This window comes from Panthera tigris, chromosome D4 (genome assembly GCF_018350195.1).
Source record: "Panthera tigris isolate Pti1 chromosome D4, P.tigris_Pti1_mat1.1, whole genome shotgun sequence".
In the NCBI taxonomy this organism is placed as follows: Eukaryota; Metazoa; Chordata; class Mammalia; order Carnivora; family Felidae; genus Panthera; species Panthera tigris.
Window position 1 is genome coordinate 58,948,137 of NC_056672.1, and position 25,244 is coordinate 58,973,380.

The window sequence follows — 25,244 nt, forward strand, 5'->3', positions numbered from 1 at the left end:
CTTGCTGCACGGTCCTGAGGTTGGCTCTCAGGCGGGGAAAGAAAACCCCTCTCTGCTTCCTTCCCTCCCAGGGGCCTGTCGTACCACACACGCCCAGAGACACACCTTGCTCTGGGAACGAAACCAGCAGGTAAACACTGCCCTCCTCAGAGACCCCCTGTGGTATATATACGTACATATAAAAAAAGGGATAAGAATATGTATTAAATGACTATTTTATTTACACACCCTATTCATAAATAATTGAATCCTCTTTGTGACTGCACAATGATTCCTTGAAGATCTCCTAGTGATTACACTGAGTGACTAACAGTGGATTTAGTGGGCTTACTCACATCTGTGTGTGACCATGCTCTCTCGTGTATGTGTTCACACTCACACATACACACACACCACAGGGGAAGCCAGACTCCTGGGGCTTTCTGGGCTCTCAGAGCACCCGCATTTGTCTCCCAGCACCAGCAGGGGCCCTGGTGGGAAAACCGTAGTGCCCCCCCCTCCACCCCCACAGGTGTGAATTCGTGACAGCTGGAGAACAAAGAGCTGCAACCCGGGGAGCTCCCGCCCCGCCCCTCGCCCCTCCGGAGCTGCTCTCCTTTGTTCATCTTGGAAGGCATCTCTTTGGATTTGCAAATATTTTAATTCACAGAAACTCAAGGAGGGGGCGGGGGTGGGGGCTGGGGTGGCGTGTTGGCTGTCCTTCTGTCTTTGTCCAGGCTTTCTCCAGCCCCCATAAGTGGCAACAGCATTCTAGAGACATGCAGTGGTGTGCTAGTACCATACACACGACACAAATTGGACCCCGCCTGCAACAGCGGCTGGGCTGGTGGGCGGGGGCCTCCAGCTCCTCCAAGTCTGGGCCCCGTCACAGAGCAGGGTGGGGCTTGTCCGCTCAGAGGGTCCGCACAGCCACAGGGTAGAGGAGGGACAAGTGCTCAGCCCCTTTGATGGGCAGCTTTCTGGTGGTATAGTAGTGGATGACTTCTGGGACACTGTCGAATGGGGGACTGTTCTGACCCAGAACGTACTTCTCTTTGGTTTTGGCCAGTTTCATGTGCATAAAGCCCTGGTTGCTCCTGTGAACAAAACACAGAGGTTATTATTAGGATCTGCAGTGACAAAGGCTGAAACAGCCATGCTGCTCAGGCCCAACTGAAATGCAGCTGCACCCCAGAGCTCCCCAAGCCCAGCATAGACCAGGAACCAGCAGCAAACACTGCTGGAGAGTCTTTAGGATCTTGAGAGCTTTTGAAAGGCTTCCTCAGGAAAACAAGCCCCCAGACTTGGCTCCTCTTATTGCTGACACAGACAAGTTTTTAGGCTGTGTGTGCCAGGCGAAAAGTATGATTAAGTCCCCAGTGCCCTGGCAAGTGTGCGGGGCAGGTCTCATCACCCCCAGTTTATAGGTGAGAAAACAGTATAGCAGGGATGACAGGTGAGCTGTTTTCCAAAAATTGATGCTCTCCCTTCCATACTACTTTATTGCCACTAGGAAGGGGCTGCCTGCCCTGCCAGGGACTACATTTCCCAGCCTCCCTTGCAGCCTCTGTAAACATGTTACTAATTTTAGCCAAGGGAATGTCGGGGGTATGTGTGTTCTTCCCCAGCTCTGCCCCCTTGCAGGCACTCCCTTTTCTGTGCATCTTCCCTCTGTTCAGTGAACTCTGCCTCCTCCTCCAAGGCCCAACCTGAGTGTTTCTTCTGCTGGGAAGTCTTCCAGGCTACCACAAGCAGAGCTCCTTCCTTCCTCTGACAGCACCGAGCAAACTCGTGCCTCCATCACTTGCTTCCTTGAATTGCAATTACTTCTCCATTTTCCCAACTCCCCTGAGAGCTCCACAGATCAGGGCCCGGTCCCTGGACACACCATGCATGGCATCTGCTGAAAAGGGCAGTGGGTGGGTCCCTTGGAGATCAGAGTAGAACCCTGGACCCCGTGCCCCTTGCAGCCCCGTGCCCCTACACCAGCATACACTGGCTGGGGCACAGATCTCAGATGGCAATGGCCATGCTGCTTCCACCTGGCCCTAGTACCTGGCCCTGGTCCTCCCACCTTCCACCCAGGTCTCTGGCCATATCAGATCACTCACTCCTCTGTCAATCTGCCTTTGCCCAAGCTGCCTTTTCCCTGCCCACTCAGCTCTAAGCCTGGCCTTTTATGATTTTGCTGCCAAACCTGTAGATGCTTGGTTTCCAAAGCACAGTCCAATTTATCTCACATTTGTCACTTAGTGAGAAAGCTGGCACTCTGACCTCTTGCTGCCTTCTCTAGAGTCTGTCCCTTGGCACTGATAACTTGTGACCAGCCCCAGGGGCCTTGCTTCTGGGAGACCAAGGCCCAGCCCCTGGCGAGGCTGAGCTCCAGTTCTTGTTGCTCCGACTGCTCCCACAGGGGCACTGGAGGGCTTACCACGTCTCTTCCAGTCAGGACTGGGCTCCCCGCGCTCACGGACGCCCGCTCTGTTAATGCATCAATTTGGACTCCAGCACCATTTTCAAATGGCAGAGCAAATGCTTAATGAAGTGCGGGCACTGAGCAATACATCTGCTCATAATAATGTATTTAGAGATGTCACCCTCAGCTTAAAGGAAATCGTTCGGAGAGCAATTATGTTTCTAGAGAGAATAATTCCTGTAAAGAACTAAAATTTAAATCAAGATTTTTTAAGGCTGACAATGTTCTAATTACAGAGCCTGTGGCAAGTTCTGCTCCTCAGTGAAGGGTCATTTCATTGGAGAATTGCCTCGACACATCTGAGAAGCAGGAGGCGCACTTGCTTAAGCTGTTAGAAAGGGAACGGCGTGTGCAGTAAGTGAGAAAACGTACAACCCCATTTAAGCGAAGACTAGCTACCCACCACACGGGAGAGATCACGAATCTGTGCCGGCCTGGATAGGGTGGTAACTGCTTGAATGAAGTGCTGAGATTGTGTGGCTAAGGAAACTAGGACTAGTTAAAAAGCTCTGTGCACTGAGGCCATGAGCTCAGCTCTGCCTGGACAAAGGGTTGGGGGGAGGGGCGGGGCGGAGCACCGGCTGGAGCTGCAGGTGATTGAGGGAGCAGAGGGCGTGTAGCCTCGGACAGTCATGCTCCTCTTTGTGAGTGGAGTGGGGTGATGTTTTGGGTGCCAGACCACAGATCTGCGGCTGGGGTGCAGAGCATACGATGTGGAAGACTGGATCACAGCAGCTATAGCTGTGAGCCAGGCCAGAATGCCAAAGCTGTGCTGGCAACACAGAAAGGAAATGGCAGGAGGAGATGATTTACTTTTTAAGGAGGTGAAGAGAAGTAACTCATATAGTTTAATGGGACGTTTTTATAGTGGTTGTTCTTAAAACACCCAGCAAGAGAAGTGGCAGGGATGGTGAAAACAGCTGATGGGACCAGAGGCAGAGAAGGCCCCTCTGTTCCCAGGCCACAGGTTCGGAATGGCCACCAGGTTATCAGAAACTCCACAATGATGCCTCCTCCTCAACAGACATAGGTGAGGCAGGGCAGCTGTTAGCACCTCCCTGAAGTGCCTCTGGCACATGTATTTCAGTAGACACAGGTTTGTAACTGAGCTAGGCTGTGCCGAGTGGGGCAGGCCAGTCATAAAACTCAGACCATAACAGAGGACTCAGGCCCTATGACCGCCCAGTCCAAGGCATGACCATCCCCTGGTAGAGGGATAAAGGCCCACGAGCTGGCTCCCACATCAGGAGCCCCCAGCAGGAGTGGCCCTTCCCCTTGGGCTCAAGCACTGCACCCCGTGGTTCTCTGGACCTGAGGCGGTCCTTTGGCGGTGGTGGGTTCTGTCCTTGGCACCACTGGATCTGTGGGGAGGCTAACCGGATGACCTTTGAGGGTGCTTCTGGGCCTAAGGTCCTGGATTCCATGTGTGTAAACATAAGCTCTTGCCCCCTTGTGAGGACTTCTCGCAGGAAGGGGCCTGGAGGCAGCCTCATGCCCCATTCCACTGCTGCTCACAGCCCCCAGTCTTTATTCTCACGGGGCACTGGTCATAATGGTCTTTACGGCCAATGTTTCCCAGGCACTTCCTGTGATTCAGGCTGTGTGCCAAGTCCTGAGGCTCAGTCAGGTGGCTGACCCAAGGTCACACAGCAATCAGCGGTGGTGCTGCTTCCCTCCCTGGTGTGCCTTTCCCAGGGTCCATGCTCCTGACTTAGTACCATTCAGCTCCAGGAGAGAATCCCTCAACACTCCGTATGAGGCCAGGTAAGGTGGCAGGGGAGAGACATTAGACCCTGTGCAAGGGACTCTTTGACTCTGGCCTCAGTCCCTAGGTACTTACCCTACAGGGCTGATGGTGGGCCAGAGACAGCACAGGGCTGGCATGGAAAGGTCATCTCAGGCACTGGGGATGGCTTGTCCTGACTGCTAAAGGCCCCAGCTATGGAGACCCGTCACATGAGGTTGGCAGGCCCTGAGAGGTGAGCTTGCTTTTTGAAACAATCTGTCAAACTCTGACTCACGAATAGGTCAGGTAAAACCTTGTCAACACACACCCAAGAGATGTGTAATATATCCTGATAATATATCCTGATGGGTCACAAGGTCCCCATGAATGAGATGATACTTTACAACAGCTGAAGATTTAAAAACAACTGTGAAGGGGCGCCTGGGTGGCTTGGTTGGTTAAGCATCTGACTTCGGCTCAGGTCATGATCTCACGGTTTGTGGGTTCAAGCCCCATGTCAGGCTCTGTGCTGACAGCTCAGGGCCTGGAGCCTGCTTCCGAGTCTGTGTCTCCCTCTCCCTCTGCCCCTCCCCTGCTCATGCTCTGGCTCTCCCTCTCTCTCAAAAATAAATAAACATTAAAAAAATTTTTTTAAATAAAAAATATAAAAAAAATAAAAACAACTGTGAAGGGATGGCTTTAATTACTCCCAACTCAATTCAGAAGACAACTAGCATAAGAATAGAAAAAAATTAGAATTTCTAGCAAGAAAAGAGGGTGCATCAGATAACCAGCATGCCCAGGGGTGCTGTGGATGCTCTGGACAGAGCTTCTCTTGGGGTGCCTTGGAGGACTGAGGTGGGAGAGAGCAACACCCTGGGCCAAGGCACACGGCAAGGCGGGCTTTGGCTGAAGCCAGAACGCAGAGCTCTTTGCCTCCAGGGCCAGGTGGGCCAGGTCCCCGGCCACGCCACCTCGCCATCATCACTTCTGGGAGGGCCTTGGTCCCCAGGGAGTTTGGACAGGCTGCGGCCGCCCGCGAGGCTCCTGTGTCAGGCCTGTCTCCTTTGATAGGACATCTTGCGAGAGCAAAGTCACAATTAAGGGTGTCTCCGGTGGGTGACCTGTCTAATGAGTCATGTAAGGCTGGCGGAGGCTGGGGGTGCTGGGGCTGTCACTGCGTTTAGATCCCTCATTATCATCACAAAAAGCACCTCCTCATCACCAGGATTATCAAACGTGCCTGGCGTGCCGGGCCTAATAACAGGCCCTACCTCGTCTCATAATCATGGGCTTTAATAAAACATCACTCAGCCCGCAGCTGCCGGCCCAAGCAGGGTACAAGGCCTCACCTCTCGCTTTTAGACCTAATTGCTTGATGCATATTTCATGAAGAATCCTGAGTAATAGTTATGTTAAATCGCTTCTTTTCATGATGAAATGACTTAAAAATACTTGCATATAATATTTATGCAGGAGAAGGCAAGGAAATTGCCTTTGGGGACTATTGCGTAGAACCTGGTTACAGGAATCCACACACAGCAAGGATCTCTGGTCCAGCTCTACTAAAAGGTGGTTGGGGAACTGCTCTCTCAACGGAGATGCCCCAGAACACTGTCTCTCGGCTCAAAACCATCCATGGCTCCCCATGGCCACTGCACAATGAATGCCACCTGCACTGTTCAAACCACACTGTGCACCAGGCAGGGAGCTGAGCTGTTGCTACATATTATCGCATGGAAGCCCACAGCAATGCTCCTAAGCTGGTAGATCTACCACTGTTTATGGATGGGAAACTGATGCTAGCGAGGTTGAGTGCCAAGTCCCATCGCACATGGCGGGGCTAGGATTTCACTATAGCTGTCTGATTCTGCAGCCTCATTTTCTCCTGCTCAGCCACCTAACCAGATGGATCCAGGTGTCTAGGTGGGCCTTTGAACTCTTTCTGTCCTGAGACATGGCTTCCTTGTAGCTCTGTGAGTTCCTGAGGTCAAGGATCCTGTCTGTTCAGGGGAGCCTGGGTGGCTCAGTCAGTTAAGCATCCGACTCTTGGTCTTAGCTCTGGTCATGATCTCATGGGTTCTTGAGTTCGAGCCCTGCATCAGGCTACACGATGTCAGTGTGGAGCCTGCTCAGGATTCTCTCTCTCTGTCCCTCCCCTGCTCATGCTGTCAGAATAAACTTAAAAAAAAAAAAAAAAAAAAAAGAATCCTGTCTGTTCACTGTGACGTTTCTCAGTAGGCCAAGCCTTACTTTCTCTGGGCTCTCAGCATAAGCCTGGCCCACAGCTGGGCACTTGGTCCATCTGTCCATCATCCATCCGTCCATCCAACTATCAGCTATCTGGTGAGGGTCTGCCCTGAGCCAGCAATGAGGCCCCACACAACCTCCTCTCTGGTCTATAAGCTCTCAAGGGCAGGTTGGTGGCTGTTGTACCGTCCCTTAGTGTGGCCCAGACAGGGTAGAAGCCACTTCCTCCAAGGTCAGATACAGTAGCTGCTCTGTCTGGATAGCCCTGGTCCTAGGACAGCCAGTGAGGACCAGCTGAGCAAGCTTAGTGAGGGGCAGAGTCATGAGGAGCACCCAGAGGGTCACCCCTTTAGGGGGTACAAAGTCTTGCACCTCTCAAGTCAAAAGACAAGTCTTGCCTGAGGGAGGTCACAAGGAAGAATGGGTCAAGCCCCTCTTTCCTCAGATTTCTAGAAGAAATCCTTGCTGGGGTGACTGAGGCAGCCAATGCCCCCTGCCCAGGCCTAGAGAAACGAAGCACAAATATGAGACAAGTTCCCTCTTAGAGCCATGGACTTCCTGGGCATTTGAAGTGCCCTCAGCAACTGGTTGCAGGATGATTCTCAGGGATGAAATGTCGCAGTTCCCACGTCCTCCATGAGCATGAGAATGCCAGCCAGTGCTCCCGCTCAAAGCCCAGCCCTCTGTGGCAGTAGAGATGGACACAGACGTTTGTGCTGCCCATGCGGGGGTAGGTGGGGTCCTAGGCCTGGCCCTTACCCTGATCTGTCATGACCCTGGGACCTGGCATCCCCAGGGAGCCAGCCTGGAGGGTGCCCATGGCAAGGCACCTCCTATATTCATGGCCACCTAGGTTCCCACAAAAAAGGTTGTTCCCGGCTAACTCCGCCCCGCAGTTGGCAACACTGCCCGTGCAAGCAGATGGCTCTGTGATTCAGAATGTCTGCTTTCCTCCTCCCTTCTCTTTGACCTCCAGTGAGATGGGATATTTGGCTGGGTGTGTGTGTCTACAGAGAAATTCTCCTCAACATACCTGTGAGCAATGCGTAGAAACCCCAGAAACATTCACAAGTGCCTGCAGAGAAGCATGATGTGAGAGCCCTGGGCCTGCATTGGGAAAGAAATATCCAGAACTCAAGTGCCGGGAGCCTTCAGGGACAGGTCCCTGTCAACCTGGTTGACAGCTCCCAAGGCCCTACTTGCATGCAGGCTAGCATCTGTACATGCTGTGAACTTCCCGAAAAGGGTCCAGGAGTCTGGGACACAAAGATGTACAGCAGTGATAGCTGCCACCCTTGGCCCATGACCAGACCAGCCTGTGGCTTCACAAAGATGCTGGGAGGGCTGGCATCATTATCTGCAAGATGCCCATGGCACAGGGGAGAGGACCAGGGACTGGAGGGAGCAGCAACTTGTTCTAGCTGTGTGCTGGGGTTCTCAACTGCAATGCAAGGAGCTGGAGGTACGGAGGCCCCTCTGGCTGAGATAGTCTAGGAGTCCAGGGAGCTGGGGGAAGGGGCTTAGAAGTCCACATGGCAAATACCTGCGTGCTGCCCAGGGCCTTCTGAAACAGCCTTCACAACGATAAACCAAAGACACATATGTCAAGTTATTGCGAACAAATGTCTACATGTAAATGCTGCTGAGCCAAATGACTTGATTTACAACCAAATAATTGGACTTTCAATAAACGCATCAGCAGCGATTAGCCTTCCTGAGACGCGCGGGCATTTCTCAAGCTCTAAGTTGGCGGCTCGGGGTGAGAGCCTTCAGTAAATCATGACAAAAAGCCATCTCCAGGCAGAAGGGGAGCTGGCAGAAGCCTCTCCCAGCAAACATGGAAAGGCATAGGTTTGTTTTGTGCCACACAGAGCAGCGGGTAGGTCAAAATGAATCCATTTTAGGCAATTTTCTCAGGAGAAGACTAACAAACTTTTAGACAGGAGGATTTTAATGATCAAGGCTGACAGCAGAGTAAGCCTCCCATTATTGGAGGCGTGAAAAGGGTAATGACGCTTCAGGGTAGGCTGGATAACTTTTGCAGTCCCCTTGTTTAGGATTCCCATCAGTCCTCAGGCTCTGCCAAGTGCACACGAAAACTGCAAGGGGAGGGGAGGAGGTGGGGTGGGGGTGACATGTGTAATGCTGTCAGAGCTTTGGGAAGAGGCAAGAGGGTCTAGCGTGTTTTGTTTTGTTTTCCCCTTTACTTCTAATCAGTACTCTTCTGGGAACGGGAATGAGTTTTTGTGTTTAGGACAGGTGGGGGCTGGTGGTGGTGGCCAGACTGAAGTCAGATGCCTGAGTTCAAACTCTGATCCCACCGATGATGTCATGCGCCAGGCAAGTACCTTCTCCCTGGGCCTCAGTTTCTCTCATTTGGAAAAGGTGGAGGGGGTCCCTCCAGCACTAAAGTTCTCAAGCCAATGAGGGACGTCCGAGGAGGGTAGAGGTCACCCCAGCACCAGCCAGGAGCACTAAGGCAGGGCAGGATGGCTGGCCTCAGTGCAGGAAGAAAGACAAGTAGAGCAGTGGGCACAGCAGACGCCCAGGCTTAGGGACAGCACGATGATAAGAGCAGTCCTAACACTTGTGCCAATAGATGGACAGAATGCATTCAGCTCAGAGTGGTCTCCATGTACTGGGACAAGCCTTTCCCAGCCCATACGCTCCTTGGAGCAGGGGTTCTCTGTGGGAGTGAGTTCATCCCTTCTGGGGGGTATTCAGCAGTGCCTGGGAACTCAGGTGCTGCTGGCATCTGGGTAGAAGCCAAGGGTGCTGACAAACCTACAATGCATAGGACAGCCTCCACAACAAAGAACAATCCAGTCTCAACTTCCGGTGGCACTGAGGTTAAAGCCACACACCCACATTCTCCAGTGCCCAAAAGTCTGCGTCTGTGAAATGGGAATAACAAGAGTCCACCCTCACAGTAGTTATCAGGGTAAGTGAGAACTTAGCTGTGAATGAATGCAGTGTGAACACTTGATAAAGGTCAGGTCATCCCGCTCCACATTTAAGGGCTTGACACACAAAGAGTATGCCAAACTGCTTGGCTGCAAAGGGCTCCAGGCTGTTTTCAAGGACCAACCTCCTACCCTCCTCACAAACAGCAGATGGGGGTGGGGGGCAGGCCAGACCTGAAGGAAGCTCCAGACCAGGGACCCAGCAGAGGGTGGGCAAAAGCAGCTGTGGCGGTAAGCACCAGTGGCTGAGAGGACTTGGAGGCGCACAATGGCTTTTAAAGGCACAGGGGAGCTGGAGACCTGGGATTGACCCAGGAAAGGCTGAGTCAAGGGGGGACGCGCCTGGCAAGGAAAGCAGAACCATTCTCAAAGGAACCACCACCTGTGGAACCGCCACCTGGGTCTGAGTCCTTGCCCTGCTACATTGAGCTGTGGCTTCCTCAGCCTCAGTTTCCTCATCTGTGGAATGGAGCTTTCACACACACCTCTCCCCCCCAACAGAGACTGTCTGAGGTCTGAGCTGGGCAGTGCGTGAGCAAGTCTGGCGGGTGCCGAGGTTTGGGGTTCTGACATGGCTTTGTTTCCATCTGCTCTGCAGGAGCCCACATACAAGTTGCTGCCCATCTGGTCTGTCTTGCTGGCTCCATGTGGTCTGGGCTGAGCAGTGAATGTGTCTTCCTGTCTTCCGGTCTGTCATTCATGGCCATGCTGGCAGCCTAGAAGCCATGGATGGCCAGGCAGACTCCTGGCTGTAGGACCATCTCCTCCAGCTGGGCAGCCCCCGTGGCTGGTGGTGAGGCCTAGGTTCTGGCCCTAGCTCTGCCACTGGGTGACAATGGGAAGCGTGTTTACTTCCCTGGCATCAATTTCCCCAAACATCAAGCGGTATTTCATGACCCTCTCAAAAGTACATTGTCACACACAGGGCTCCACTTGAAAACAGAATAGGAAAGATGAGGAAAGAAGTTTCTCTGCTTAAAAACTACTGGTCATACATGATTGCACTGTATTTATTAAGTAAGTACTACTGTGCATATTGCTCTGTATTCACCATTTCTTTTTTAAAAAATTAAAAAAAAATTTTTTAATGTTTATTTTTGAGAGAGAGAGACAGAGCATGAGGAGAGGAAGGGCAGATAGAGAGAGACAGAATCCGAAGCAGGCTCCAGGCTCTGAGCTGTCAGCACAGAGCCCAATGCGGGGCTTGAACTCACCAACTGTGAGATCATGACCTGAGCTGAAATTGGACGCCTGACCAACTGAGGTGCCCAGGTGTCTTAAAAAAAATTGTATTTTAATGTTTGTTTATTTTTGAGAGAGAGGCAGAGTATGAACAGGGGAGGGGCAGAGAGAGAAGGAGACACAGAATCTGAAGCAGGCTCCAGGCTCCCAGCTGTCAGCACAGAGCCCAATGCTAGGTTCGAACCCACAAACCACGAGATCATGACTTGAGCCGAAGTCAGATACTTAAACGACTGAGCCATCCAGGCGCCCCTCTTTATTATTATTTTTTTAAGTTTATTTATTTATTTTGAGAGAGACAGAAAGAGCACGAGTGGAGGAAGGGCAGAGAGAGAGGGAGAATCCCAAGCAGGCTCCAAGCAGTGTGCAGAGCCCGATGCAGGGTTCAGACCCACAAAACCGTGAGATCATGACCTGAGCCGAAACCAAGAGTCAGACACTTAACCGACTGAGCCACCCAGGCACCCATGTATTCTGAGGCAGGTAAAGTACCAAGCAGAGGCTTTTGAGACTATTTGGTTCCCTGCTTATTTTACAGATGACATTGAGACCCAGAGAGTGGTGGAGGTTTGCTCTAATTTCCCAGCGAATCAGGGGCCAGAATGCCACGCCCCCATGCTATCAGTTGTAGGGGAGTCTTGGCCACTACCAATAGTCTTTATAACGTCTTGTCAGCAGAGATGGGGTATGACAAAGTGGAGAGGGAGAGTGGGGTGGGGGTGCAGACAGGGGGGAAGCAGCAATCTCCCACACCCCGAATCTCATCCTTAAATCACAGGGCTTGCCCCCAGTATCCTCCCACCCAACTCCTGTCCTGGTGGGGGCTTCCTCTGCTAACTGAAAGAGGGAGTCCATTAGCATGGCAAGGAAGGGACTTGCTCACAAAGCACCTGATCCAGCTTACAGTTTTGCTTCAAAAAAGAAAAAAAAAAGTAAAGAGAGAAAAGAAAATGCACAGGGGTCTTTAAAGACTTCAAATTAAAACAGATCTGGGGCACCTGGGTGGCTCAGTCAGTTAAGTATCTGACTTCAACTCAGGTCACGATCTCAAGGTCCGTGAGTTCGAGCCCCACATCAGGCACTATGCCGACAGCTCAGAGGCTACAGCCTGCTTCAGATTGTGTCTCCCTCTCTCTCTGCCCCTCCCCCACTTGCACTCTCTATCAAAAATAAAATAAAAACCTAAAAAATTAAAAAAAAAAACAAAACAGATCTATCTGCTCAGTGACCTTGTATCTAACCCGAGGGTAGTTTTCTCCTCTCTGGAATTTCAAACACTGCTGACTGTAAGCCACCCAAACACCCTGGCTAAGGACCTTTGCAAATCATGTGAATGACAGTGGTTCTCAGTGGAAGAACTCCCAACAGTCCTTGGAATTTGGGCTTCAATTTCTTCATGTGTGAAATGGGAGTAGTTTTCAATGCTCCCGGAAGTCCACTGAAAGCAAGTGAAAAGATCTCTGAACTGGACATCAGGAACCTGATCCCAGCCCTGGCTCCTGCCCTCTCAGCCCTCAATTTCCCTATCAATACAACGAAGGGACAGGACTAGATGGCCCCTGAGGTCCTGCAAACCTGTAAACGTTTTTAAAAAAAAAAAATTTTTTTTTTAATGTTTATTTATTTTTGAGACAGAGACAGAGCATGAGAGAGGGAGGGGCAGAGAGAGAGGGAGACACAGAATCTGAAACAGGCTGCAGGCTCTGAGCTGTCAGCATAGAACCTGATGTGGGACTCAAACCCATGAACCACAAGATCATGACCTGAGCTGAAGTTGGATGCTCAACTGACTGAGCCACCCAGGCTCCCCAAACCTGTAAACCTTTGAAACTTGGCACACAGGAGATGCTCACATCACATGACAAGGAAGGAATGACAACTCGGCTATTAAACAAAAGGACTCAATCTGCATTACAGAAGTTCCAGCATCCCAGGGCTGGGAGAAGAGTGGATGTTTCTCAAAAATAGTTTCTTTCAATGTGCCTCAGAATGCCCACATCAGAGTCCCTCAAGACTTGTCAAACCTGGGGCTCCCTGGGCCTCTTTGGAACCAGATCTGCTTTTAAGATGCTCTCCAAGAGATTCTGATGCACATGCAGGTCTAAGCACCCCCATTCTAGTGCGGTCCCACGATGGAAATGCCTTTGCAATATTCATAATACTTGGTGTCCAGCTTTTGTTGCCTACCCCCAGCATTGGGGAGTTTACTCCCCAGCCAGGAAATCCCTTCCAAGCTCTGATGGCTCTGACCACAGGAAAGTCCATCTTGAATTTAGTGCATCTCACTGATAGTAGCCTCAGCTCAGAGCTCTGGTTCCTGCGGGTCACAGCCCATTCCTTCTGCCCTGGGAAGGCCTCTTAGATACCAGAAGACAGAAGCAGGAGCAGACCTTAGGCTGCTCTCTCTCCAGATGTCCTCACAGGGCAGAATTTCCTGTCCTTTCCCATTCTGGTCACACTTGCTGTTCACTATTCCCCTTGCATTTGGGGTCGTGCAACTGGGCATCGTCCCTAGTGGGTCTGTCCGGCTTTGCCCTCAGCCCTGCTGTCTGGAAATGACCCCACCATCAATGTGCACACCCCAAGTCCTTGCTAAACTCCTTTCTCATGTCTACTGACCTTCTGAGGCCACCTCATCCCGAGTTCCAAAGGACAGGATCTTCTTGACATGCCAGTGTCATTGGGTGCAGATAACATTCACCTCTTGACCCAAACCAAAAGGGGTACCAGGTCCAAGAACATTAAAGAGCAAAAGCCCACTGGCTTAGGCCACACTTGGAAGGTATGCAAATGCAATTTTGAAAGGTCAATCAGTCCTCAGTAATTTGGGCTCTGGAGGGTGAGTCCTCTTGTGTTGGGCATTCATTCTGGCAGCTTCTTGACAACCTCTGTCCACAGGGTGGAGAATTTCCTCAAAATTAAATCTCTGGCTCTTTGCTCCCTAATGAAATTGATTTCTGCCTTGATACACAACAAAGCTTTCATTTTATTATTTGGCTAGGATTTGACCACATTAATTATAGTTTTTTTCAGCATGGCTGCAAGTAATTGAGTTTCAAAAAGTTAACTTACTATCGGAACTGATTGCTTTTTAAAAGCACAACTCCTGCAAAAAAGTAAAACAGCCCTAGATTCTTCATAGAATACATTTTTGGTTAAGATGAGAATAACTCAAGACAGAAAAGGTATTTTTATGGCCTGAAAATATGAACTCCAAGTGGGATTATGCTAACGTTTGGAGATTGTGGATTTGAAACCTGGGCTTGCCCAGATCACTCGATCTTATACATTTGCCTCCCCAGTGGTTTTATCCTCACTTGTACAATGCCCCATATTTTTAATCATTGTTATTGGTATAATTCTACCCACCTCACAGGACACTCTGCAGAGGCCTGTTCCAATCGACGTCTCTCAGGTACCTGAGACCACAAAGAGCCCTGCTGGGCACTGTGTAAATGCATTTCTCCCTGGGAGGCTCTGTCCAGTCTGGGCGGGGTATACACTTTGAGTGTCAAGTAGAAATGATGGGCACGTGGTCTGCTCTTTGGCAAAGCAGGAGGTCAGAAGAATGAAGAGCTGGGAATGCGGAGAGCTGTCATGGCCACAGGTAAGGCCCAAGTCTTGCTGAACCCCTTTCCTTGCGGGAGAAATGGGGATGTTATGAAGAGCTGGAGAGGGCTGACTAGGACTTCAGAGTTTTTAAGGCATGTCTGTGTCCATAATATTATTGGTCACCTGGGCCAAGGGGGGAGGTTCTGTGGTAGGGACAACTGAAAAAACTAGTTGGGACTAGAGGAAGAATGGGTCCTGCAGAGACCTCTCCTCCAATCCCAAACCTAACTCTCCTTCTACCTTGCTATTCTCAATAAACTGTCATCTTCCTCAGCCCTGCTCAAATGCCAGCTCCTCCAGGAAGCCTTCACTTAACTTTCTCCCTCCCTCGCTTATTTTCTGCCATACCTCCCTATATCACAGCACTCACCTACCTGCTTGTCCCCTTGCCAGGACTACTAGCTTAGAGTCTGATATGTCTTTGTCTCCCTGCCCAGTTAGAGGCCTGGTGCACAGTAGGAACACAGCAGTGATAGCCACACTGTTGACTTGTTTGTCAGCCCTGCCTTGAAGGTCTGCTGAGAATGTGGCAGGCTGGTTCCCATGCTGGCTGGGACCATGAGCAGCATGTGGATGTTCAAAGTGAAAATAGCAAAAAAAAAAAAAAAAAAAAAAAAAAGTTCTAATTAAAGCATTTCTAATAAGCCAGCTTTGCCAAGGCAATTGTTTCTGATATTCCTCTCGGGTGAAGTAATCTTAAAAAAAAAAAAAAGGAAAAAAAAGGCATTAAAAATGGCAGAAATCACCCCTGGCTGGAAAGAAGACAGTGGTTGCTCACTAGGGGACCTGCCCAGGAAAAAGCAGGTGTGGGGTACCAAGAACCAGGAGCAGGGGCGCCTCACCCAGCAAAGTGGAAGGGTGTGCATGTGTGCGAGTGTGACACCACACATGCACACACACACTCATACGTGGCAAAACATTATTTTTATAGTTATAGCATTTGAACTGTGGGAGCAAAGATGAGAGCTATAAAATCTGACATCTGATTTTATAAATCTGCCTCAAATACCAAGAGGGTTTATGCGGAAAATGGGAGAAGAAAATATAGTGCTGTGGGGCTCAGAAGGGTAATAACATTGGGGCTCTGTCACCAACTTGCCCAGGACCTTGGGAAGGTCTTTTCCCCTTCCTGTGCCTGCTTCTCCCATCCCAAAGCCAGGGTCTTGACTGGGACGATTCAAGACCCTATTCCTGATTTTAAGGGCCTGAAGGTCTGGGGAACAGCAATCCTGCATCTTAGGGTTTTAGTGTATGAAGCTGTTTGCTTCAAGCCCTGCCAAATGCTTCTGGGGGGCTCAACATATTTCCTCTGGGGACCTTTGCGTTATTTGCCTAGCTAGAAGCAGAGGAAGACCATGATACTTTCCTGGGGCAAGCAAATAATGCCACCCGCACTAGCACAGCCTCTCAAAGTTTACAAAGGGCTTTCCTTCCTTTCACTGTGTTCCTGAGCCTCCGGGCTAAGAGGCTCAGAGACCTGACAAAGCTACCTGCTGGGTGATCCTCACACAGGTGGAAGCATTGGGAGTCAGGCCCTGGTCCTCTGCCCGAGGGCTGCATCCTTCTCCATGTTCCTGCCCCTTCCCTGATGGCAGATCCAAAGTCTGTATCTGTCACCATGACCGTCCCTGCAGCACCCATATGCCCTCCCCAAGTCCCCAACCAAGCCATTTCCAGATGGCTTTTGCAAAAATATTATTAAATAAGTCCTATTAACAAGATGTTAGAAATGTGATTGGAAATGTTTTTCTCATTTGGAGAGACCACCCAGGGCCTCCGAAGAGAAGCTGTCCCGGGGCATGAGAGGTTTCCTGGCGACGCATGGGCAGTTGGAACGCCTCCCCTGGCGGGCGTGCCACACAGGCAGATTTATGTAGGCAGATAGGAGATAATTAAAAACCAGCTGGAAATGTAATCGGGGTGGCTCAGATGCTGGAGGGGACTGGGGAGCTCTCAGGGGAGCAAAACCTAAATGCTTGGCTGGGAGGGGAGACGCAGCAGGTCGGAGAGGGAAACCCCAGCCTGTCAATGGGCACGGTTGGCCCTGCCAGGCCAGTGGGTGCTCTGGAGAATGGGTTGGCAGTGTGAGTGCAGGTGCCTGTCACCTCCGGGTTTGGGGCACCAGTGGAAAGAGGGCAGTTGAGTTAGGGAGAGTGTGTTTTCCTGAGTCTTTACAAAACTGACCATCCCAGGTCCATCTGACCATTCTAGGTCCATTCCAGCTGGTGATGCCATAGCTCACCAGTCATTCAGGAATCTGGATGAGGTCCTGGCTCCTCCACCCTTCTTGCCCTCATCAGTTCCATGTACTCCCTTTTACTCCTGCCTCCCCAGCAGCCAGCCTGCACTCCTGATCCGCCTTCCAGACACATCCACGGTTGGGCGGCTTCTGAAAACCTGTCTCACCAGCTATGGAGGCCACCACTGTCCCTTTTGAGCTGGCCTCAACCTCCCTCTCTGCCACCAGATCCCTGGATGCTCCCAGCTTCTGCTGCTTGAGAGCCGGACCCAGAGAAGAAAAGTGGACTCTATAGTTGGGTCTGTATCCTGACACTGTCACCTCAGAGCCAGAAAAATCCCAATGTTTTCAGGCTCCCACAAGCTGAGGGAAGGAGCTTTAGGGTCTCTGGCCTTCTACATGTCACCTCAGGGAAGATGCCAGGCAATGCCTGGCAAAGGGCTTGTGGCCCAGGTCCTGCTCAGAAAATCTGGCTACACTATCCAGTGGTCCTGGGGCTACGCTATCCAGACACCTGCCTGGGCCCTCCCTGGGCTTCTTGGGCCCGGCTGGAGGGGACGTGTTGGGGGTGTTTTTGCTCAGAGAGGCTCCAGAGGGAAGAAAGAGGGCACTGGGCTGCATTTAAGCCCAGCTCTTCACTCATTTGCAGGACAGAATGAGCCCCAGTTTCTGCATGTGTTAAGATAAAGGTAATCTTTCCTGCCCTTCTCCCCATACACTAACTACCAGGGCAGGAAAACCCAGTATTTGTAAGTATCAGCAACCACGCCAGGTGCCCTGTCACATACCACCTCACTATAGCCATTTCTGCAACCCAAACCAAGGCCCCACAGCTCTGAAAATGTCAACTGCAACAGGGAATCCCCCCAAATCATGGTGCCCCTCAAGAAAAGAACGGGCTTCTGACTGGTCTACAACCCCACTGCTAGACAGAGGTGGGGCCAGGATTTGAACCCGGGTCTCCTGGGTCCAAGCCAGAATCACCAAAGCACCATATATGGAATGTAGGAGAGGTGCCTGTTTTAGTGGTGAGGATAGCATCCATGGAAATGTTTTACCACTGGCAGGGCATATTTTCTCAGTAATTCTGAGTGCAGGGAAACATCTATCATTCCTCATGCTAGCTCTTGATGGCTTGTCCCTTCATCCTGTGAGGCATCTGCACATTCTAAAGTTCACTGCTATTTGGCCTCCTGTGAAGAGCGTTTGAGGAGCCTCTTTTGCCTACAGTAGCAGCTAATTGTGGCATTTCCTTTAAACCTTTTAGAAGGAGGAAGCACAGTGCACACTAATTGAGCTAAAAGTTCATTTTTCCTCCACCAGCCCTGAAAGGATGTGAAATCCTCCACATAGTGGGAACAAAGACACGGACCTGCCCCCACTCCAGCCCTGTCCCTCCTGCCCTCTGTCTCAGCCCGACTCAAATGCTGCCAGAAAACAGGGTCTGGCCGGGAAGCCAGGAGGTGGGCAAGCTTCTTGCTGTCTCTGGGCCCCAGTTTCTGCACCTGTACAGGGCATTGGGCCAGGTGATCTAAAAGATCTCCTTCTGTTCCCTAAATCCCAAGATTTCTGCTTAGCGTATTCTATGTCCCAGAGCAGCTGCTCTGGCTTGCCACAAAAATGCTTCACCATGAGAACATGAGGAAAAGCCTGTTGAGGTGCTCATCATCTTCAGCTGGGAGATCACAGAGGCTAAGTGACTTACCCAAGGTCACACAACCAGGAAGAGGGCAGCCTGGATTTGACTCCAGCTCTGTGCAATTCGAAGTCAATGCAGGGTTTTGAGTTGCATTTGAGTTGCATAAACTCTAAAATCCCACCCTAATAGAGGGGAGCAGCTGTGGGTATAGACAGAGACTTCTAAGCCAGACCCAGATAATCCACAAGGCTTTGGACCGCGCTGAGCTCTTTCCAACCACCTGCAGCTCTCCAAAGTCTATAACAAAGACTGTGAACTACCACTCATTTACTGAACGGGCACTTACTGTATGCTGGGCACATGCTAAAAACCTCACACAACGTCTCTTCATTAATAGAGCTGTAAAACCCATTTTATAGATGAGGAAACTGAGGCTCACAGATGTTAAGACCATCTTCTGCCCAAGACCACCCTGCTATTAAGAGGCAGAGCTGGGTTTAAAGGTCCATGGCTTAGCTGCACAGAGCTGCCTCCTTTGGGGGCGGAGAAGATGTTCACGATGCGATATATTGGTAACTGTGGGCTGGAAAGTAGGAAGCTTCTACTCCTGTGCTGCTCTTTCCCCAGCATGGGCAGCTCCTTACCCTGCCCACTCACAGCTGCCTCAGTCCTCCTCGGACCATATCAGAGCCCCTCCTCCTTCTAAGCCTCAAGGTCCCCAGTAGCCCCTGCTGTCACGGTCTGCCCCCCCCCCCCCTCAACTCCCTTCCGTGTGCCCTTCCTGCAGCCCTCACACCCACTTGGCAGCTCAGAGAGGCGTGGAGTCAGAGGGTCCCTCACATCAGAGACAGACAGTCCTCTGGGTGCACAATCCTGCCTTTCTTTAGGCCTTGCCCTCAGGAGCAGGGCTGGGAAAAGGGCCACTGATGAAGGAAGTCCAGGCATTCTGGGGCTGGAGGTGACACAGTGCGGAGAGCTTAACAGCAACTGGGGAGGCCCTGACCATCCTGGGGCTCACCCTCGGGAGCAGGCAGCCACCCTGAAGTATCTGGAGCCTCAAATGTTGACCAACAAGGGGTGCTTTGATGGTAGAGGGAAGTGAAGTCTGTGCTCCCTACCGAAGGCCAAAGAGTGAGCAGCCTTTCTGCACTCCCCACCCCTCCTCACCCTGCAAACCTTTATTATTTCTTGCTCCTAGCTGTCAGCAGCAACAAACGAAGATTAATCACTAGCCTGCCTGCCCAGACCCAGACATGCCTACTGTTTGAAAACTCTCTCCTTTACTATATAAATCAATGAAGGGAGAGAAGAAAGAAAAACAACTCTAACAGCAATGTGCCCCCAGCTCCCCTGGAATGCAACCCATCTGCTCCTCCTGGCCCTGCTACACCCACCACCCCACACTGGAGCCCCAGGAAGCATTTGTTGGTGAAGACTGGGCTGCCCAGCCATCAGCACAAACGTGGAGCTCCAAGCAGGAACCAGGCGGGTGTCCTTAAGCAATCAGAGCAAGAGGCATGTTCTTGATAAATTGTCCCACCTCCTCTTTGGAGAAGGAGATGGGGCTGAGTCTTCCCACCATCCTTGGAACCTAGGGGAAAGGTATTTCACCCTAACTGTGGAGCCCTTAACCTGGAAGCAAATGCATAGGGTGAACCTGCAGAGCCACGTTACTTCCTGCAACAGCTTTATAAGAGTGGCCCACGCGGTTTTCTGAGCAATGATCAGGCAAGTAAAAGTCACTTGCCTAGCATCACACAGCAAGTAAAAGATGGAGACAGGATTCAAACTCTTTGAATCTCCAAAGTCTTCAATATCTTTGACTGCAGAGCCCATGTTGTCCCTCTACATCTTGGAAAGGGCTGCCCTGGATCTCTCCTTGGGATGCCTGCCTCTTAGCCCCTTGGACTGTGCTAGCTCGAGTGGCATGTTTGTGGGTATGTGGGGGGAAAGGAGGGCTTGGGAGGACCGAGGGAGGCAGAAGCGGGGGTCCTTCCTGGACAATACTCATGGTGCATCCCGGTTCACTAATGGTTCTAGAATAAAGCTGAGGACATGACTGCACCTTGCTCAAAACCTTCAGGGATGCCCCCTACCTTAGAGAATAGAGCCCAAATTCCTCAGCTTGGCGACTAGGGCTGTACCTCTCCCCAGCTCCCACTGAAGTGTTATTTGTCATTCTGACACAAGTCTGCACTTACCTGCCTTTGCATGGGCTGCCCTCTCTGCCCTGTCTATAGGATGACCCGATCATCCTACAAATACCCTGTTCTTTGGGTGCCTTCCCTCTTTCACACTGCTGAGCACTTTCTGCCTTGAGTGGCCCTCAAGCAGTCCTGTGAGTGTATGAGTCAACAGGTGTAAATATCCTCTCTCCTCTGGCTACGAACTCCTGGAGGGCTGGAGTCCAGTACATAACTGATGCTCAGTGAGGCAGAGCTTATGGGGGCTGAGGAAGGCTCCTGAATGATCAAGACTGAGTTGCATCCTGATGCAAATAGGCCAGACCCCAGAAGTGTCTCCTGAGGTCAGAATCTGGGCCACTTTTACTAGGGTGCCGTGCAGTTTGCTTCTAGGGATTCGAAAGCTGATGATCTACTTATGTGGGTTCCTTGGGGCCATGTCCCTCACTGGGGTTGGGACTCTCACTGCCTAAAGAAAGCCAGGGCGGGGACCTTGTCAAAGGAGTAGCGATATCCTTGCGAGGCCTTGAAATGCCACTCTGCCTGCTCCCAGGGATGGGCCCAGTGCAGGCAGAGCCTGCCCAGCACATGCGGAGGGGAGCCCCGGTACTCACCCTGCCTCCCTGCCCCCACCAGCTGCAAGCCCTCCAGTCTTTGAAGTCCTATTTCCCTCATCTTGTCCAGATTCCTTTGCAAAAACTCATGAAACTGGAACTTGCAAAAAGTCATTCATAGTCCAAAGTGCCTGAAGAACCTTTTTAATGAGATTTTTCAACTTTTCATCCCTTTCCCCTACTGCTTGCCTTTCCAGACAGGAAGTTGTTAGAGTGTGGTGTTTTCTTGCCAATATCTAAAGGTTCAACCCCTTGCTTCCCTGAGGGTGGAGTGAGTGTTCTGAAAGGCCAATGTGTCTGCTAGTAGCTGAGAAGAAGCCTAAGGGCCCGCCGCCCCCAAGTCAGGTTGGAGACTGGGAAGAGGGAGAGTTCCACTGGGAGAAGGGGATAAGGGCAGTGTTCCAAAGCAGCTGGGCAAGGTCTCGGTAAAGCTGCTCCACAGGTGGGGGGTATCTGCCAGGGAGGGGATCTACCGGCAGTGAGGTGAGGAGCGCAGGCGTCATTTTGGATCACCATGAGTGCAGGGAGCATTTAGTGGGGCAGATGGGTGGCAGCTTGGGCCAGTCCCCACAGTGGAGAGCAGTCGCCGTCTCTATTGTCAGTGTGGTCAGCTGCCACCTAGGTAGCCTTGAGGTCAATCACGATTCCCCTCTGGGTCTGGGTCTCCCCACCCATGAAGGAAAGGCAGGACCAGATAGGCCTCTAAGGTCATTCCAGGTGATCTCTGACCTGGTATAAGAAGTGCTTGAGAGGGGTGGGAAGAGACTGGGCTGGGAGTCCGTGGCCTCCATTCCAGTTTTGGAAGTTCATTCAGCTGCCTTTACCCTAAAATGAAAAAGATGGTGCTCTCTGCCCTCACCACCTGGTGGGGCTGTCCTAGGGCAAAAGCTCAGGCCTTCTAAGATGTAAGGTCGTGCAGATACTCAGGGAGACAGGGTCAAGAAGTGGGGTTAAAGCATAAAGGCAGGTCCTTGAGAGTGGCCCTACACTTTAGTGGCTCCATCACTAAATATTAAGTCTCAACTCCTTTGTGAGGCAGGCACAAGGCCTGCCAACAGCTCTTCTGCATCTCTAGGGCTTTGCCTGGGCTGTCCCTGCCACCTGAGATCCTCCCAAGCTGTCCCTGCTTGGGGACCACTTACCCTCTCTTTAAGGCTCAAGTGCACCTGCAACTTCTAACCCTCCATGTCAGGGACTGCCCACTCCTGTGCCAACTCCAGGTCCCCAAGGACCTTCATGCAAACCTGGCTGTAGCAAGGCCCAGGATGGATGGGCCAGGCTGTGAGCTCCTGTGGCCTAAGCTGAGCTGTTCTCATTTCAGCTCTCTATGCTGCCCTGCCCAGTGCCTGGTACAGTGGGTTCTGGTAAATATCTGCTGAGAGAAGGATGGAAGAGGTGGAGGGCTGTCATCTGAGGCTGGATTCCCCCAAATCTTTCCTCCACCCTAGAACATCCTCACAAAGGATCCACACATAAAAACACAGCTGGAATCCCAATGTCAATTTACACCATGCTCCTGACAACACCATGCACGGGGAAGGCTGATCGTACCCTGCCCCTACCAGGCAGGCCTTGGAGATCTGAGAGACTTCACACGTCATGTGGTGGCTGGCAAAGCTGGCACTTGTCCCAAGCAGCCGTGACATTCAGTACCAGCGTCGTTCCATTTGTGGTTAAGGTGATTAATGCCAGGTATCACCCCCTGGCTGGCTCCCGAGCTGGTTATCGTGAACTAGGGCCATGCTGGAAAGCAAGCTCACCTCCCCTTAGCAGGCTGCCCTGCCCAGCCACAGGATGGCCCAGCTCGCCTCCTCAATTTTGGGCTTCTTCAAGGGAAATCTGGCCGTGTGAGACTGCTCATCTGGCCTTTGGGATCTTATGGCTCTAGACAAGCATGCAAAACTAAACTTCTAGCACCCGTGGGCAGAGACTAGTCACCCAAACTCAGGCCTGATGGCAGAGTGTTCTTATCAGGGGTTCTGCCACAGGCCGTTGGGCCCGGCTCTCAGTCTCTTCCACTTCCTCCCTGGCTTGAGAGGTGCAGGGGATCTGACCAGAGTGCTCCAAAGACAAAGGAAGGCTGAGCCCATGGACACGGGAAATCTAGGGAGTCAGAGACCCTTTGATGTCAGAGGTGTCCTTAGCAACCATCAAAGTCCCAATGTAAAGATGTGGATGCTGAGCCCCAGAAGGAAGGAATTTGCCCAAGGTCACACAGTGAGCAGTGAGTGGTAGGTCAGGACTCCTGTCCAGAACTCTGGACAATAGGTTCTCTCTGCTGCCCTTAAAAACAGCTTTCAATGAGGGGCGCCTGGGTGGCTCAGTCGGTTGAGCGTCCGACTTCGGCTCAGGTCATGATCTCACAGCTCGTGAGTTCGAGCCCCGCGTCGGGCTCTGTGCTGACAGCCCAGAGCCTGGAGCCTGCTTCTGCTTCTGTGTCTCCCTCTCTCTCTGCCCCTAACCCACTCACATTCTGTCTCTGTCTCTCTCAAAAATAAATAAAAACATTTAAAAAAAAAAAACAAAAAACAGCTTTCAATGAAACCATGAGGCCAACCTGGGAAAGCAGGGGCAGGGTGGGAATAATACAAGATAATGTTTACACTGTACTGGTTGGGTTAGAGATGTTTTCCCTCTGTACGAAGAGCATTGCCATCCCCTGTGCACAGAGAAAGCTCAAAAAAGTGACACGGCTGCCCAGGCCATAAGGCCGTGGAGTGGGGAAGCCTATCCCCTGCTTTCTCCACTGCATGCAGCCCTGCACACAGGACTATAAGCCTGTACTGTGAAAACAGAACCAACGTGCTGTCCATCCTTCTGGAGTGGTACTACTGTTTAGGGAACAGTGCACACCCAGGATGAAACGGAATTGCACACTTGGGGCTGTGATAGAAATATTCTTCTAGAGACCCATCCAGGAGGTGGATTTTAGGCCTGTTTGCATAACAGGGCACATTTCACAGGAGACTGAGAAATGGACCCTGAAGGTATTGTTGGTATGATTACTTCTGCAACTGGCTTGAGATTCCTTATATGGCTCCATGTTGGTGCCTCAACTGGACACTGCTGGGTACTGGGGAGGCTACTGTTCCCATGCAGGCAGAGCTGTGCCGGGGTGCCCATGGGGCCCGGTCCACCTAGTGCAGAGGCTCAGCCCTTGTCCAGCTCATGGAGGGTCATGGAAGGTCAGCCGGAACTGGTATGGGGTGCTCCACCCCCCCTTCCTTGCTGCACTCAATCAGTGGTTTTGGGAACAGTCTTCTAGCCAGGTCCTAGATTCCAGGAGAGAAGAGATTCACAGAGGAATGCAGATCGGCAGCGTACTGAGTGCTGCACTGAGGAAGCCCAGGGGGTGGGTGGGCTGCCTCAGTCATTGTGGAAGGACAGTGACGTGGGAATCCCATCTCTGCTGTCACCTGCCTCCTTCCCCTCTCGAAACCCAGAACAGCACAGTTCACCTTGAGGCAGGGGTGGGGGTGGGGTTGGAGACCTGGAAGAATCACTTCAGAGCACCTGGGTTGCTCAGTTACCTTGGACAGTGAGGGAGGGAGCGGGGCTGCACGCAGCAGTGGGCAGATGAGGACCCCCTGGTCCCTGTCAGCATGGCTGGTGATGTGCATCTGCTCCCCTGCCGCCCGCTCCTCAATCCATTGAGGGATCTCCGACTGTGCTCATTGCCAGTCCAGCCTCCCAGCCCTGCTGCAGTTTAGTACTGAGATCTTCTCGGTTGAGAAAACCAAACAGATCCTTTATGCCAACAGGTCTGATGGTGGACAGTGAAGTATGAAGGTGCTGTATGTCCTGAGTGCCTTCTTTGCTGTTAGAAATCCTCTCCATGTTCTCCCTGACAAGGGTCATCCAGCCCCACTTGCACACCCTCAGTGATGAGACACTCACTACCTATCGAGGCAGTTTTGGATGGATCTAATTCTTGATCAGTTCTGACTGTTAGAAAACTTTTCCTCTCACTGAGCTGGAATCTGCCTGCCCATAAGTCCCATCTGGGGACCCCTGACCACATCTGCTCCTTCTGTCCTGATAATCCTTGAGAGATTTGTGGTTCCCACCATGTGCCCACACGTCCTTTCTTCCCCAGGCAGATATCCAGTGCCTCTGCTTGCTGACCATGCTCTGCAACTTGTCATGGTCCCTCTCAGGGTAGAGCCCAGCAGACAGGGTGGGCTCAGTCCTGAGCACAGAGTGCAGGCCAATCTCTCATTCCTTGGCTGCACTGTTGCCAATGTCTACACAGCTGATAGTCACATCACAGCAGGCCCTCTCTCTGTCACAGGCTCTAAGAACGGAGAGCAGTGCAGAGAGG

The 25,244-nt window shown here is 51.6% G+C and overlaps 1 protein-coding gene across 2 annotated transcripts in view; it reads right to left on the bottom strand.

Annotated features, from left to right (window-relative positions):
- Positions 1–219: 219 nt before the first annotated feature.
- Positions 220–25,244, bottom strand: part of SHB (SH2 domain containing adaptor protein B) — a 135,968-nt gene continuing 110,943 nt past the window's right edge. Inside the window, exons 6-7 of one of the 2 annotated variants that reach the window (XM_042963968.1) lie at positions 14,006–14,273; positions 1,003–1,076 (exon numbers count right to left, since the gene is read on the bottom strand). In XM_042963968.1, the coding sequence (XP_042819902.1) occupies positions 14,048–14,273 (226 nt within the window). In that variant the 3' untranslated portion in view covers positions 1,003–1,076; positions 14,006–14,047. Of the gene's footprint in view, positions 1,077–14,005; positions 14,274–25,244 lie in introns of both variants that reach the window. The other variant, XM_007089333.2, reaches the window with a different exon arrangement.